This window comes from Manis javanica, chromosome 1, assembly GCF_040802235.1.
Source record: "Manis javanica isolate MJ-LG chromosome 1, MJ_LKY, whole genome shotgun sequence".
NCBI classification, from domain to species: domain Eukaryota; kingdom Metazoa; phylum Chordata; class Mammalia; order Pholidota; family Manidae; genus Manis; species Manis javanica.
In genome coordinates this window covers 20587086-20603795 of record NC_133156.1, presented here as the reverse complement: position 1 = coordinate 20603795, position 16710 = coordinate 20587086, and the positions used below count along the sequence as shown (strand labels likewise).

The 16710-nt window shown below is 40.7% G+C and overlaps 1 protein-coding gene and 1 long non-coding RNA gene across 8 annotated transcripts in view; one reads left to right on the top strand and one right to left on the bottom strand.

Annotated features, from left to right (window-relative positions):
- Nucleotides 1-16710, bottom strand: part of LOC118971283 (uncharacterized) — a 335368-nt gene that overhangs the window by 3354 nt on the left and 315304 nt on the right. The gene's annotated exons all lie outside the window — the stretch shown is intronic.
- The window catches only part of TRPC4 (transient receptor potential cation channel subfamily C member 4), a 155396-nt gene that overhangs the window by 107655 nt on the left and 31031 nt on the right, over nt 1-16710 (top strand). For all 7 annotated transcript variants that reach the window (XM_073229465.1, XM_073229470.1, XM_073229456.1 and 4 more), the window contains one exon: nt 10767-10906. In XM_073229465.1, the coding sequence (XP_073085566.1) occupies nt 10767-10906 (140 nt within the window). The remainder of the gene's footprint in view (nt 1-10766; nt 10907-16710) is intronic.

Below are 16710 nucleotides of genomic sequence, written 5' to 3'. Positions count from 1 at the left end.
CTGTCAGAATGAACTTTAGCACGCAAGCAAAGAAATCTAAAAGCCTCACAGATGGCCCAAACGTAATGATTTTGGTCATGAGATATGGTTCTAAACAACAGAAAAAATTAATCACAGATAATTCATTGGAAGTCTCCCAATAGACAGGTAGATTTTAGACATGTAGACACCAATAGACTCCTCAAACTGTCAAATTACCTCCTTAAATTAAAGTATAAAGTAAAACAGTAGTTCTGTCAAGCATGCATAGGGCCTGGGAACAGAGCTATACTTTTCAGAGAGGAAGTGTCATTGGAAAGACTGAATGGTGGATTGAAGGAACCTGGGGTCAGATCAGAGACTTGATTACGTCTCTGTTCTGCTGTGCCATGGTGCCCTGAGGCTCCTAATTCATTCAGGGTTTGAGTTTTAAAATATAAAACTGGAGATACAAAATTAATAGAATATTCACATGGGAAATTTCCTTGTACCTAAAATTATATGCAAGCTCAACATAGCATGCTATATGTATTATGTGTATTATGAGAATTCATCTAAATTATACCAGCAGTTTTATCTCGAATGGATGTCACTTGTTTCTGGAGATAATATGGAGTAAAATATGGGGAAAAAAAGATTTTAGATGTTACTTTTTTAAGCCTTCTCAAAAGCCAGTTTGGATTTTTCTACAGAATCCTTTAGAACTCAACTCTGACGATCAAATTTGTATCATAGCTTATTTCCTCACAAAAGAAAAAAAATGCATAGGTATGAAATATCCATAGATGTGGACTTATGTTATTAGCTTAGGAAAAAGAAATTAAGAAATTGATAACGTTTTTCATAAAGGAAGTGGACTGTTCATGAAAGCCATCATATTACGAAAGCAGGAAAAACTTTGCCCCCAGTGAGAAAACAAAACGGCTGCTCTAGTGACTTGATACTACGTGTGTGCCTGGGAATATGCCATAATTATATAATTATACAGCACATAAGTTTATGCACACTGAGATGATGATGAGAGAGGTTAACTGAGGAAAAGATCTGTCATAGGAAGAGATCTGAGCTCTGTTAAAAATAGCTTCCAGTGAATTCCTAAGCATAAACTAAGAATTGCTCATAATATCCGGATTATACATCTTGCCTATAACACATACTTATTTAACAATTTTTTTCTCTCATTTCCATGACTTAACTTTATATTTTTACCTTTTGAAGGGATGATATTAACAAGTCAGAAAGTTTCGACAAGGCCTGCCAAATCGAGAATGCGAAATGAAAAATGATGATCACATTCTTGTGGAGATAGACTCAGAGAGACAAAAATTCTGTGTATACTCTTCTTTCTTGTGACCATTTTGTTATTTTGTTGATATTTAAGTGGCTATCTTTAGGTCATAAGCAATCAGATGACCAGAATTCTAGAATTCTATATTTTCTATCTTACTCCTAAACTAACATGGTATTTTTTTTCTCGGCATAGTTTAAAAATAGGTACTTTCTTAATTGTATGTTCCTAATTTTTTTCTCCAAATCTTAAAATGGTGATGTCAAAACTACATTTCAGGGTTTTTATATGTCTTCAAACTAAGCATATTTAACCATTCACTACCCCTTCAAGTTGGCATTTCTTGAACTGTGGTCTGCTAAAATCATTATCACTGTAGATTTTTATGAAAAATTTAGATTTTGAATTCTCCCTTTGGTTGACTGATTCAGAAACTTGAGAGTCTTTAATCATCAAAGACTGAGAAATAATTCTGGAAGCCAAAGTTCATATTCACGTAAGAAGCTTATGAGGAGTCTCAGCTCGTTAGAATCTAAACACGGGGAAACTGGCTTCTCCTCTTGATCCCTCTGCCCAGCTGCCCTCTGGCGAACGGCCTTTCCTTGCCCCTTCCTGATAACGTCTGTCGTAGGTTTCATCAACTTCCTGAGCTCTGGGTTACGAAGAAGTGGTCCCAGTTCCGTTTGCAGCTTGAATCTTACCATCCATTGAAAGCTCTCCTCTTCCCAAAAAAGGGGAGACCTTGAACAGGGCTCAAGGGCCCTAGAATTGTCCATGTTTTGCTCATCCTGCACCCCTAACCCTCAAATGGAAGGAAGGGCACAGGCCATGTATGCTCACCCAGGCCTTCGTTGCTGCGAAAAGGACGACAGGCACAGCTAAGGCTTCAGTCCTTCCCTGGGACCCAGCGACAGCCCCTTCCTGGTGGCTGTCTGCACCCTGGCTGATAGTTTGAGGGGCCCGGATGGCAGGCTCTCCTGGCGGCCCTGGGTATCCTTCCATACTGCTGTGCTCTTGGAACCCAGGACCCAGCTCTCTGACATCTCCCAGTCCTCACCTCTGGTACCCAGCAGCCAGCCCACGACGGCTAAAGCGTGGCCCCTCCCTGGGACAAGCCCTCACTCCTCCAGAGCATCGCGAGGCCCTGACACCTCCCGTGGCAGAAGGTCGGCCGCTACCCGCTGACTACTGCCAAGCCCTGCTGTGGGTCCGTTTCCCGGATGAGTCAGAGGCGGGCAGAGGGCAGCGAGCCGCAGGCCTGAGCAGGTGCCCTGGCAGGAGCTGAGATGTCAGTCTCCTGTTGTAGAAATCCCCCATCTTTATGAGGGATTTTCTTGAGTCCCCCTTGCTTGATGTGGGAGGTGGTAGTGCCTGGTGAGTAATCACCCCCCTCTCTCCCTCCGGTATAGGACTTGGCACAGAAACGGCGCAGCCCTAACCTCGTGCTCTCTTACAGCCTGTTCCCAGTGTCCCCTCTGCGTAGACCGTGGGGCTGGGGCGGCGGCTAGTTGTCACAGATGTGGTCCTGATGTCCCTTAGTAAGTAAGTGCCGGGGTATGGCTCCAATTTCCATAGCTCTTTGCAGAAAGTGGATGCTGGGGACTCTTGTCTTTCTCTTTGTTCAGGCTGCGGGTGTCACACTGAGAAAACACAAGCCACCCGGCAACTTCGTGGGTCCTGTGGGCCTAGCGTACTGTTACCGTCTCCTGAATAAAGTAACCATTTCGATTTCTCCTTGAACAATAGCAGGATTTTGGCTAGAGCCTGCCTTTTTGTTCCCTGATATTTTTTTGGGGAAAAAAAACCACTTCTGGCAGGGAGGAATGAATTCTTTTGGTTCTCATCAGCTGCACTGATTTGGTCCCAGGGCACAGTAGTGAGTGATCTGTCAAGGGGCTCCCGAGGCCGGACCCCCTGACTGGGTTCTGGGCTGCCGTCCCGGGCCCTCGGGGGTTGCTGTGGGGAAGAAGGGAACTGCTTCCTTGTCTGGGTTTACTCTTTGCATGTTGACAGCAAGAAAGGACAAGACAAGAGGTCTGTCTGCAGGGTGACACGTTTCTCATGTGAAGTCACGGTTGTTAATTGTGGCATCTGAGGTCTGCCTACCTCACCCACTCCTCAGTGCCAGCTTCACGTGACGATATAAGAGGACAGTCAGCCCTAAGGCGACTGTTATGGGAAAGGTAGAAAAAATATAGCAAAAACCTCCAGGCGTCCACAAATACTTTTAAGAGGAAGTTCTCTGACTCATATGCTCTGTGATCTTTCCTTTGTTCGTCCCCACAGTCCTGACATCAGTGCTTGTAATTGACCTCCACCGTGCGTCTGAGAAATCATGTCATCTGTTTATAAACAGCAGAAAGCAGTTTTGAAATGTTCCCATTGTGGGAACAGGACAAACATTTGGTGACAGAAGCTAGTTAACCATGAATAGTTTACTATCTGAATGTGTTTTTCAGCCGGTTAATAGCACCTCTAGTTTGGGGCTGGGCACTTTACGAAGGAGCTCACAGCAAACAGAAATCCAGTCATCAGGCAGGGGCATGGCGGCCGGAGCTATGGGAAGTGATACTCCAGTCCGGTGTTTCAAAAACAAAAGATCGCCATCCCCCTTAGCTAGTGGGCGCTGACTGACGGTCTTCTTTACAGCTCAGGTTAAAAAAATGATGGCGTGAGTCCTCAATTTCGTCAAGATCTCTGTTTTTCTCATGCAATTGTGCCTTTCCGAGGTCAGAAGTGAAGTGTTCTCTTGTGATCTAGGAAGTCAAATTTAATGTCTGCTCTTTGAACACCAAAGGAACCGTAATGTATCTGAATTGTGTCTTTGTTGTTGCTTGGAAGTCATCAAATCCACAGTTCATCTGGAGTGTCATCTCCTTGAATCTATCTCATAAGAACAGAGACGTTAAGGAGCTGCGGATTAAATGCTGCCTGTGCTGAACTCCTAACGGCTTCTGTATAACCCCTCCCAGGGGTCTCCTCTCTGCCCTCTGAAGCACTAACCCTAGCATCTTTATACCTTTACGTAACGACCCACAAAATATCTGAAGTTACTTAGTTTGGTGACTTATAGTTACATTTAGCTTTCAGGTTTGATAGAAGCAAGGAGAGAGAGAACATAATCTATTTATAAAGGGAAATAAAATATAAACTGGGTCTTTAGCACATATTCAATATGCTTTATTTTATAATACATACAAATTTAAAAAGAACAGATTCACAGATTCATAGCATTGAATGACCTTTAGAGGTGAGATAGATCCACTCCTTGCTAACGTTTCTCTGGAGTGTGACTGTTGGAAGACATTTCCAGGCTCTGGGTTGGAATCCCGACCCACAGGGCGACCCGTTCCAGTTTTGGAACAACACATGACCCGAGAATTCTCCCTTACAATAGGCAAGCTGGTTTCTTTCTGTTATTTTCATATCGAAGATCTAATTTCTGCATTCTGGAGCAGACCAGGGCAAGTCTGCTTCCTCTGGTGGGCAGGGAAGTTTTTCATCTGCCCTGGGAGCTATTGTGATGACTGATTTTAGTTAGTTTGATACCCAACAGGAAGAAGCGGTGGTGATTCATGCCCTTGGGGTAGAATCACGCTTCTGGTATGATTCCATGTAGGGCGCTCTGTGTAGATCCAAACCTATGTTTTTGAGGTGGATGACTGAGACCCAGGGAGATGAGACTACTAACCAAGACAGCAAAGCTGCTTACTAGTTGAGCTGAGCCTGGCACCTCGCTCACCTGACATAGTCCAACTGCTTCCACGGTGTCTCCTGATGAATGTTAATTTGAAATGCATTTGTTCAATCAACGATTGCACATTAGATTGTTCTAATCTCTGGGAATTGGCAAAGTTTCAAGCAAAACAAACAAGCTATGTTGTACATCTCAAGAATAATAAAATGTACTCGAAGAGCATTGTGTAAAGAGTTTGAGATCCAGTTCTGGTCTGTCCATCAACTAGTCATGTGGCATGGCTCATGGCCTCTCTTTGGCCCTCGTTTTCCTGAGTAGGTGGTGGTTGCGTGCTGGACCTGCCAAGGTACCCAGGCCCAATAGGAAACAGTGCCATGGACGTGGAGGCGGGCAGGGGGAGTGTTGCCGTGCGTACCTAGCATTCTTCCTCATTGGACAAATTCTAAGTTTCCCGCGAGCTCTAAAAATAATGTGTGCGTCTCATCCCATTCAGGTCCTGATATGCTCCTTTCTTCAGTCTGGAGGCAGTGAACTCTGTCACCTCCCCAGTTTTGTCCCAATCTTATCTGAGATCTATTTATGAGAGAAACCTCAAAGGAGGAGCTAGGATGTGAACACCAAATCAGAAGTAGAGCTGCGGTCTGCAATGGACTTTAAAATGCATTCTATAATTAATCCAACTAAAATCAGTCTTCATCTGGGCTATTAATTTAAATGTGACTTAAAATTAAAAAAGTAAAGCTTTTTAGTAATAGTAAATAATAATTGCTAGTCTTTATTAAATAATGATAAACCCTAATGTCTAATAAACTTATTTCTTCCAAAGTTTTACTGTGGAATTTTTCCAACATGCCTATCAGCAATATATCACAATTAATATTTACTGCATTTCTTCAGTTTTAATCTATCCCTATTCCATTTGTCAACACCAATCTCATAATTTTTGCTGCCTTCAAATTAGGCTGTAGTATTACTTTAGAGGGGAGGCACAGAAATATAAAATGTTGACACATAAAATCATGTACCACCAACACAATCAGGGTATAGGACAAGGATTGGCACACTATGACCCGGCAGGACAAATCTGGCCCTTTGACAGTGTTTATAAACTTTTCATTGTAATGTAGGGACTCACTAATTGCAAAGCCAAAATTATTCATTCTCTGGCCCTTCACAAAATAAGTACAGTGGTAGTTGTGGTTTTGTAGATGTCCTTTATCAAATTAAGAAATTTCCCTTTTATTCATACTTTGCTGAAAATTTTTATCATGAATAGATACTGAATTTTGTCAAATGCACATATTATATCAGATATTTGTTTTCAATGGATAAATTATATCAACTGATTCTTAAGCATTGAAACAGACTTGCCTTCCTGGGAAAAATAGCACTTGATCACGATTTATTATCGATTTTATACATCATTATATTTAATTTACTAATACTGTTGAGGATTTTTGTGGCTATTCATAAGGGTTATTAGTGTGTTTTTCTTTGTATTATTTTTGACTTCGGAGTCAGAATAATTCTTATCCCTTAAATGCCTCCCCTTCGTGTACTTTCGTGTTTGGTTAGCCCTGGTGTTATTTCTTTCTTATGTGTTTGATGGAATTTGCCGTGAAGCAACTGGGCCTGAATTTTTCTTTGTTGGAAAGTTTTTAACTATGATTTAATTTTCTTTAATAAGTACAGGACAATTCAGGTCACTCTAATGTCCTCTTGAGTTTAGAAGTTGGTGTCTTCCAGGAAAAATGTTCAGTCCATTTAAGTTGTGAAATTTGGGAGTATCAAGTTGTTCATTACTATCCCTATAATGTCTCTAAGATTTGTATTGACGTCCCTTCTTTGATTTCTGATTTTGATCATTTATATCCTCACTGTTTTTTCCTTGACCATTCTGTCTAGAATTTTATCTACTTTATTGACCATTTCAAAGAACTAGATTGTTTTCATTGATTTGTCTCAAGTTTTATGTTTTAAAATTCATTGAGCTCTGCTTTAATATTTTTTATTTTCTTTGTTTTGCCTGTATTGGGTTTACTTTGCTTTTCTTTTCGTGTCATATGAAGTCAGTGAAGCTGAGATCATTTGATTTGAGACCTTGATTCTTTTCTAATAAAACATTTAGTCCTATAAATTCTACTTTAATTTTAGCTGCATCACAGATTTTGGGGGGTTGTATTTTCACTTTCAGTCATTTCAAAGTATTTTCTAATTATTCTGCAAATTCCTCTGACCAAGAGCAGTTCAGGAGTAGGTTGTTTAATTGCAAAATATTTGAGGATTGTCTAGGTGCATTTCAGTATAGATTTATTGTTTATCATGTTACCATAGAACACGATTAGTATGATGTCAAGTTCATAAATACGTTGAGGTTTCTTTTATAGCTCATAATATAGTCTATCTTGATGAATGTTTCACATGCACTTGCAAAAAGATGTGCATTCTGCTGTTACCGTTGCTGATTGTGCTGTTCGGAACTTCTGTATTCTAAACTGCCTACTGGTTCTATCGGTTACAGAAAGGAATACCAAGGTTTCTAACTATAATTTTGTTAGCTTCACTTATATTTAAGACTGCTCTGTCTTCTCAGGGAGTAACCTTTCTATCCTTGTGGTATATTCGTCTATCTACCTAGTGACATTCCTTCTTCTGAAATATACCTAATGTTATGCTGATAGAGCCACTTGAGCCTTCTTTTGATAAGTATTTTGTGGTATTTTTATTATTCCTTACTTTTAACCAATTGATAAATTGTAATATAGTTGTGTTTTGCATTTTTACCCTGTGCAAACATCCCTGTCTTTTAATTAATATATTTAGACCATCTGTCTCATTGATAATGGTGGATTTTCAATCTACCCCATTACTTATTGTTTCTCCTCTTTACTTCACCTGCTCTCTATTATACTTTCCCCCATTTTTTTCTGCCTGTTCCTAGATTATTTTTAGAGCTCCATGTTTATTTACATTTCTGGCTCTTTACTTATATATTTAAAAATATTTTAAGAGGATACCCTAGGATTTACAATACGAAATTTTAATTTGTCATAGTCTGGCTTCAAATAATATGACTTTGTTTTACCTGGAGCCTAAGAACCTTATGATGGAATGTTTCTAATTTCTCTCTCTCATGTTCTGTGCTACTGTTGCCATACATTTTGCTTTTGTTATATGTGCCATAAACCACAATATATCACTACTGTTCTTGCTTTAGGCAGTCCATTATCTTTCGGAGCAATTCAGAATAAGAAAAAATGTCATCTACACTTATTTTCATTTTAACTATTTCTCGGTGTCGATTTTCATTTCTTTTTATAAACCCAAGTTTCTGTTTGGTATCATATACTTTCTGCTCAAGAAATAAACCATCAGCAGTTCTTGTGGCCTGGGTCTCAAGGCAATAAACTGAGCTTTTGATTGTCTGAAAAAAGTATTTTATTCACCTCATGTGTTAGAGCTGTTTGTGCTGTGGGTGGTGTTCTGGGTTGATGCATGTTTTTCCTGTGTGCACTTTAGTCACGTCACTCTGTCTTGCATGGTTTCAGACAAGTTTGATGTCACTCTTATACTTTTTCCTTTGTCTGGAGTGTGTCTTTTATTTCCACCCCAACCCTGATGCTTTCACTGTTTTCTTCATCTTTTTTAGAACAGTTTGAATATGACGTATCGTGGGGCGTGGTTTTGTGTATTTTGTGAAGGTGTTTATTCTGCCTGCAGAGAAGCCTGGGCAGGTGGGCACACACAGCACAGATGCCTGAACGTGGACGTGCCTCTTCCGTGGAAACATTCGTGTGGGGCTTTGAGGCGACAGGGCAGGAGCTGAGTGGGTTTGGGTCTCATTGTCGGTACCGTCAACCTCGGTGCACCGTACACGTCAGCGCAGGTGGGGTTCTGGACCGCAGGTGCATCCTCCCCAAGTATGTTGGAGTCCTAACCCCGGTATGATGGTATTTGGAGGCAGGGCCTTTCAGAGGGTGGAGCCCCAGGAATGAGATTGGCATGCTTATAACTGGCAGAGGCCCGGCTCGCACACTTTCGGCCATTTGAGGATACAAAGAGAGGTCCGCCCTGCCCCAGGGGCTCTTACCCTCCATCCTGACCATCCCAGACATTCAGCTTCCAGAGCTGTAAGAAATAAATCTCTGTTGTTTTGAAGACACCCGGTCTGCAATACTTTATTATAGCAACTTGAACCACACCAGGTGGGGAAGGAGGTCATTCTCGGACTCGCGGCTCCTCCTGCGGCCGTCGGCGTTCCCTGCGCACCTGTGTCCATGTTCGCTGCCCCTGCACTGCTCTCAGCTTCTGCTTGTCGCCTGGTGTTTGTCAGCCTGGTGGTGCAGGGCAGCGAGATTCTGTCACCCTGCTCGGGGGTCAGAGTGGGGTGGGCCTGTGGCTGGGGGCTGGGGGGCAGCTTCCGGAGGACCCCTACCCGCCTCGTGGCGGTGAACCTTGGCGATCGTGTGCAGAAGTTTCCTGACCTCCCGCAGGTAGTAGGAAACCTCTGATGATACTGGTGTAAACCCTGCGCCAGGTCCGCCTCCTGCTTCTCCCCTTGGGCCCGAGCGTTTGGCTCATTAGGGGGAGGAGGCTGAGAAGGGCTCGGGGCCTTTCCTCCAGTACCGCCTCCTGGGCTCGGGACGGGGGTCGGCGGGAAGGAGCACGCGTGTGTCTGCGACCCGCTGTTCTGTCCCCTCAGGCTGGCTCACTCAGCCTTCAGACATTTGTTAAAAAGTTTTCCAGGGAACTTCTCACTGTCCTGTACTGTGCCAGTGTCTCCTGCTCCCGAAGTCCGCCGCAGATGGACCGACGCTAATACCTCTTTTTCAGGAGCCTGCTTTTCTTTGAAGTATGGGCCCCGAGAGTTCTCATCTCTGTGATGGGTTCATGAAAACTCAGGATGTTGGTGTTAGTCTGACTTTTTCTTGCTTTTCGTATAGGACAGCTGTGAAACTCTGTGCTACACGGCCATGCTGCAAACTGTCATTATCTAAAAGAGTGTTGCTGTTGACTTGCATTAACGTAGTTATAAAATCATAGTTATCCTTTAAATATTTCCTGCTTCTAGACACTTTGGTATCTCGTTCTCATCGTTAGGTTCTAGAAGTAGATACGATTTTAACAAGATTTTGGAAATAGAATAACGAAATAAAGTGATATTTTATCAGTACTTCTTAGAATCTGAAAATAAAACATTTCTTATTGAAACTATGATCATAATCAAGGAAAGGGATTTTCAGTTTTCCTGCATGTAGCTTTAAAGCTATTGCTAGATACGTCTTTTAATGAAGTATCATGAATGTTGTGACTGTCTTTTGTCCAGAACTGAAATCAGGTCTCTGAGATTCTAAGTCCTCACAAAAGCACAAAGAAGTCCCCTCCCCAGTGGTACTGAGTATTACGCTGCTTTTTTTTCTCTTTTTCCACGAATCTTTGGTCATTTGGATTTAGGAGGAAAAAGGTCTTGAAGTATTTATTAAGTTAATGTTATACTTTCCATGAGAAAAACATACAGTTATAGAGGAGTTATAGTTGCAGTAAAAAGTTGCACATTCTTATGAGTTTATCAGATGAATAAAAGAAAGTTAAGCCTGCCCTAAGAAAGTCCCCACAATTATCTGAGTGTCTCGAAAGTTATAAAATCTGGTTGAGACTTAATATGACTACTTATAAAAATAGATGCTGCATTTAGTGTATATAGTCTCTTGCAGTTCGAAGATTCAATAATTGTTACATCATATATCTCTGTTTTTAGCAATTCGAAAATCGCATTTACAATGAATTTTTCTATGATTACAGGTTTTATATGGGGAGAAATTAAACAAATGTGGGATGGTGGACTTCAAGATTACATCCATGATTGGTGGAATCTAATGGATTTTGTGATGAACTCCTTATATTTAGCAACAATCTCCTTGAAAATCGTTGCATTTGTAAAGGTAACTATTATTTATGTTGTTGGAATACTGTAAGTCCTGGTAAATATTGATATTGCTCCAATTGCTATTAATTTTATTAATAGTTATCTAGAGTATTATCTCTGTGACATTCTTCAGTTCATATTATTGATACATAGCTAGTACAATAAAATACATAATATACAATTTGTAGCCATAAAACAAAGTTTAATAAATAATTCAAAGTCATCACCTAATTTTCCTGAATTTAAATTGAATGATACCTCCAAGTTATTCACAATAGCTGCTCTAATTACTAATCCTTTCCTTTGCTAATGACATTCTACCTCAAACACTGTTTAAATTTTGGCAACCAAAATCTATTTTTATCAGTTCTAACTAACCGATAAAATTACATAGAAGATCAAAATATTACTCTTTCAAAGCACTGAAATTATTTCAGTTTAAACTAATATAGTTCGATATAATTAGAGCAGAATATAACGTCTCTCTCCTCATCCCATTCAACATGACAGTTCCTGAAATCCCACGCACCCACTACTCCCCAGGTATTGTACAACATCAGTCTTGCCCTGAACCACATAATTTACATAAAACATTTTTGTTCTGCGGTAACAACCGGGTTTACTTTGTATTCTGGGGGATGTTTTTCAAACCAACATATTATCATCTCCTCCTTCCTGCTTTCCTTATTCCCTCTTTTTCTTCTTTTCAAAAAACTTATTTCAAAATGATTAGTGAGTAAAAAATTGAGTGCCTAATTGGACCTCACATGAATAATTCATGCAATTTAGTTATCTGCATTAGAAAATGCTAACGTGTAGGTGAACGCTTATTCATTTAGTCTAGTTCTTAAAAATAGCAGCCTACATCTCCTTGTACAATGTTCAGCTATGACAAGGTCAAAATTATCAGAAGTTGAAAAGGCCGCAGTTTCTAGAATTTACTCAATTGAAGTATTTCCTGCACTTACCAAAAAGAAACATTTCCCACCAATGCCATGGAAAGCAAGCTATGCATTAGGAATGGAAATGTAATTCAGTAATTTTTCTTATCTGCATTGAGGTTACTGCCCTCAGAAAACTTATTAAGACAGAAGGTCCCGTTGTAATTAAGGAAGGTACACATCTATGTGGAGATGGACACTGTTGTTAAATGTGCATCTGTCCAATTTGTCCTTCCTTTGTGGTGGTCCTTAAGTATAAAGTTGTTCTGGACATCTCTCTACTAAAGGTGAAACATCAGTTTATTGTGGCCCCATTCGGTATGAAATCCTGGCATTACACGACTATAGCAGTTCTTAAACTTTCAGACGCAATAAAAACCACTGGAGGGCTAAAGCACAGAGTCCTTTTCTCATCCCCAGGGAGTCTGAATCAGGAGTATTAGGGGGAAGAGACACTTAGAATAGCCCTGGGCTGTCTAATTCAGCAGCTCAGTTGATTCCAGAAAGAACCTCTCTCAACTATTTCTTATATACCACAGACATCCAAAATACGTAATATTTTTATACATTTCATTTGTATTGTGTTTATACATTTTCATACATAAGAACTCTGGTATAAGTGGGTACCCAAGCAGTGGAGTTTACTAACGGATCCATTAGCAATACATAGAGTAATGGATACTTGTAGATTTTTGCCTTGATGGTTTGAGATCCTCGATTTGAATTTTCTTAAGTTTTGAATTCCTCATGTGCATCATCTATTTTAATTTGAAATATAAACATTGTTCTTAATTGTTCATAATTAATACATCTACACCAATGGAAAATTTACATTTAAAATCCAACTCACCCACCCCAAGTGATGGACAACAGGAAAAGAGGGGTGAAGGAAGATGGAAGACTACCCAGAAATGAGCTCAGATGGCGGCCAAGAAATAATAGGGAATCTCTGGGAAATATTCATGCACGTTGGCCTTGGTAGTCCAGCTCTGACTGCAAACGTCAAAGTGCTCTTTCTTCCCCAGCGACGGGTTTGTGTGACTAGAACTTGAGCCGCATGGGTGGGGGTCACGGCACGCACGTCAGAGTCAGGCCTCTGTGCACGCTTCTCTCCCCCATCACTCCCTCGTGGGCCTCTTTCTGGGCCTTTCTGCGCCTCATCTAGAACAGAACAATACAAAGTCTACCTTATGCTGCTGGTGTGAGAAGTAAATGAGCTGGTATATTTAAAGTTACAGAGTCGGCATGAATTGTTAGCTTTTCTTCTTTCTCATTTATTCCTGCTTCTCCTTCTCCTCCATAGACTAGGAGCCCCCAGGAGTGGCCTTTTGTAAAGTCTTTGTTATGTCTCTTCGTTGGCTTTATTCCAGTTGAAAAGGAGTTTGCGCTCTAGATGCACACTTGCCCTTTCCTATGTGCGATCTGTGTGATTTGGGGCAGGTTATGTAATGTGGGCCTTTGTTTTATTATCTGTTAGATGACGGTTCATGATACTCAGAAGAGCGTTTACTGGGAATTGGTGATGTCATGCTGGCCTATTGGCTTACCCTTCCTTACCTTCTTTTGTTCTATCATTTCATTTTTCACGTTAACTTTTAGTAACTGTCAACTTAGTATTTCAGGAAAAGGTGCCTTATTTGTGTACAAAAATAAACTGCTATAAATAAGGCATACAGCCATTAGGAGAACCAATCAATAAAAACTGATGAAGGCACACTAAGAAACCAGGTTTTGTTCAGTTGTCTGAGGCTGTAAAGGTGCCTGAGTTACAGTCCCTGCCTTCAAGAGGCTCACGGTCAGGTCGAGGAAGGAGAAATGGGTATGCGTGTAACAAGGACGTTACTGTGTGCTGAGGTCTAACGTAGGGGCTATGGCAGCATCAGGAAGGAAGTAAACTCCACTGACAGTGTCCTGGGATGATAGAGAGGGCAGGGTGAGTGGGCATCTGTCACGTCCATGAGTGTGCATGAGCATTCCAGAGAGAGAAGACACGGTGTGCAAAAATCCGAGTGTATAAAGGGGGTCAGTATCTAAGAGGGATCATCCCAGAAATGCGGTCAGGGAGAGTATAAGAAGGACTTTCCACATCCTGCCATCGAGTTTGTTTTTTGCCCTATAAATAGTGAGCCATTAAACAGATTTAAACAAAGAATGAGTTAAATGGCGAATGCCTGAAGGAAAGCAGTGGACATAGAGAAGCTAATAGAAGGCTGGATTTGAAAAAAAAATCAGTGGGTAAGATCCAAGAGATAGATGATTCATTCATTCTGAAGCATGGGGTAGCTGGAATCATCCTGATGCTCCATCCTAGTAAATAGTTCACCTCCCTGGTCTAGCAGGAGTTACAGTTCATATTATCTCTTCTGGGCTCGTACAAGTTCTGCCTCCTGTCTGAATGCATAAATGGCAGCAATGAGCCAACCTGAGGTCTTTTGGCTAAGGCATGGATCCAGACCAAAAAGACTGTCAGCCCACAAAAAGGGAAACCTTCCTGTGATTGGTCTGCCCCAGAGAGGAACTTTTAGAATCGGTCTGGCAGAGGGCCACACTTGTCTACTCGGCTCATTCTTTTGCAATTCATCTGCCTGCAGGGGATATTTTTTAAAACACATTAAATGTCCTAACCAAGCCTCATGGTTTGGGCTCTGATCCATACTTGATATGAGTACTGCCTATACCACTTCCAACCTGTATGATTTAGGGCAAGTTTCTTAATCTATGAAGATTTTTTTAATAGATTTTTCTTAACTGCAAAATGACAGTTATCACCAAATCCCTTAGAATGTGAAGATTAGATCAATAAACACATTTAATACTACAGAATAGAGCTTAATATAAGGCTAATTTTCATGGACAAGGCAATAGCATTCTATTATACAGACAAAGACAGAGCCCAGAGGCACATGTGACTTCAGCCTTCTCTGCCTCACACACAAGGCTGTGTGCTGCTTCCCGAAATTCCTTGATTCATTAGCATTTCCCAGCTCATGCATTATTGCTTATTTTTTTTTCTCTTTTGAAATTTTGCTCTTGATTCTTGAAAAAGGAGGTTTGCTAACCATTCTCAAGCTGCTCCCTGTGTCTGAGATGTTAGGTAATCCAGAGCTTGATGCTGTCCGGGCACACTGATCAAATGTTACTTTATCTTCATCAGGACTGGTTTTCCTCCTAAATGTTACCCAGTCCCTTTCCGTACGGAAACTTGTCTCATATTTATTTTCACTCATTTGGAAAATAATTAAATCCCCAAGTCTCTTCCAATGTGCAGTACAAACAATATTTTCAAAAATCAATATTATTATGAATAAGATAATCTATTTTAACAGTCATGATGGAATTTTTCATAGCATTCTTCTAAATAGTTCCAAGTATGGATCTCATTGATCCCTCCTAGGTTTACCAGCTAGAAAGAAGGCAAATATTCTTTTCCATTTCACAAATGCTGAAATTACAATGCACTTTCCCAATTATGGAATTTTCTAAACATTCTTTAGTTTTATGGCAAAGAGCTATAGAGATTTGAGTCCTAATTGTGTAATTTAGTGTTATCTACCACAGGAGAAAATCATATGTCTTTTTAGTACCTTTCACTACTTAATTATCTAACCAATCTACAGAAAATGAAAGATTTTTACCCTATAAATCAAATATTAAAACCAGTATACATTCCCTATTTAATTTCATATGACAAATATTTTCTTTGCATCCATTTAATTTTTACTTAGTTGTTGATTACTTCACTTTTATAAATATGCATCTGAGACTAAAGAGGACATAAAGATGAACTAACAAATTTTTCTCTACTAAAAGAACTTAAGACGCAGTGTCATGATAAAATTCATCTTCCTCTTTTACCACTTCTAATAAGGTGTTTATGGCTGCACCTTCCTCCCAGATCTATAACTATTCGCAAACCCACTGTATTCCAGTTCTATTAAGACACTCACACTTCTACAAATGATTCATCTTCTCTAACAGCCAGGCTTCTGAATATGTCTACGCCTCTTTACCCTAGAATGCCACTGGACCTCCTGTCATATATAAAGCACTTTGCTAGATGCCCAGCACCTCAGATGCATTAGACAAAGCTCCCTTCATGGAAAACTGACAAGTATTCTACGCAAGAACTCTCTGTTCTAACGGTCTGCTAGGAACAAGTCTCTTTAAAGGAACCTGAGTAGGATTGAAGCTTAGGGCAAACAGACTGCAGTAGGCTCACACTGGGAGCAAGCACCTGAGAGAAGCAGGAGACAGGCACTGAAGGCCCTAGAGGCCCACGGGCACGTAGGGTAGCTCTTGACGGCTCTTTCCCAGGGATTGTTCTGTAACCTGGAACGACCGGTGCTGGTCAGCAGGCTCCATGTCCACTCACCTGTGGCCAAAGATGACTTCTCAAGGGAAGGATTAGCATTTCTTACTTAGTATCTGCCTTCCTCACTTATTTTAAACCCATAATGGCACAAACCATACTTTGTTTGATCACCTGTATGAAGTCCGAAGATAGTGCCCGCAACACTAGGTCCTCAACATATTTGATGAATGAGTAACAGCTGAAGGATCAAAATAATTAGAATCTAAGTCCACTCTAGACAAAGGGCCCAGTATGCAGGAATACAAGGGTAATTTGGGGGCATTACCAGTACTAAAAGTTTGAGCCAGAGCATGAAATACCCAATAGAGGACAAAGGGCAGGTTAATTTCAAAAGGAAATTAGAACCCAGATTCTAGAGGCTTCACGGGACATGTTGGGAAATCAGGATTTCATTTCAAGGACACCGCAGTCATCGAAGAAGTGAAGCAAGATGGGAGATGGTCTGTTTGGCCCTTTTAAAAGATGATTCCGGAGGAAGTAGATGATCGTCGGGATAAGGTTCAAGGC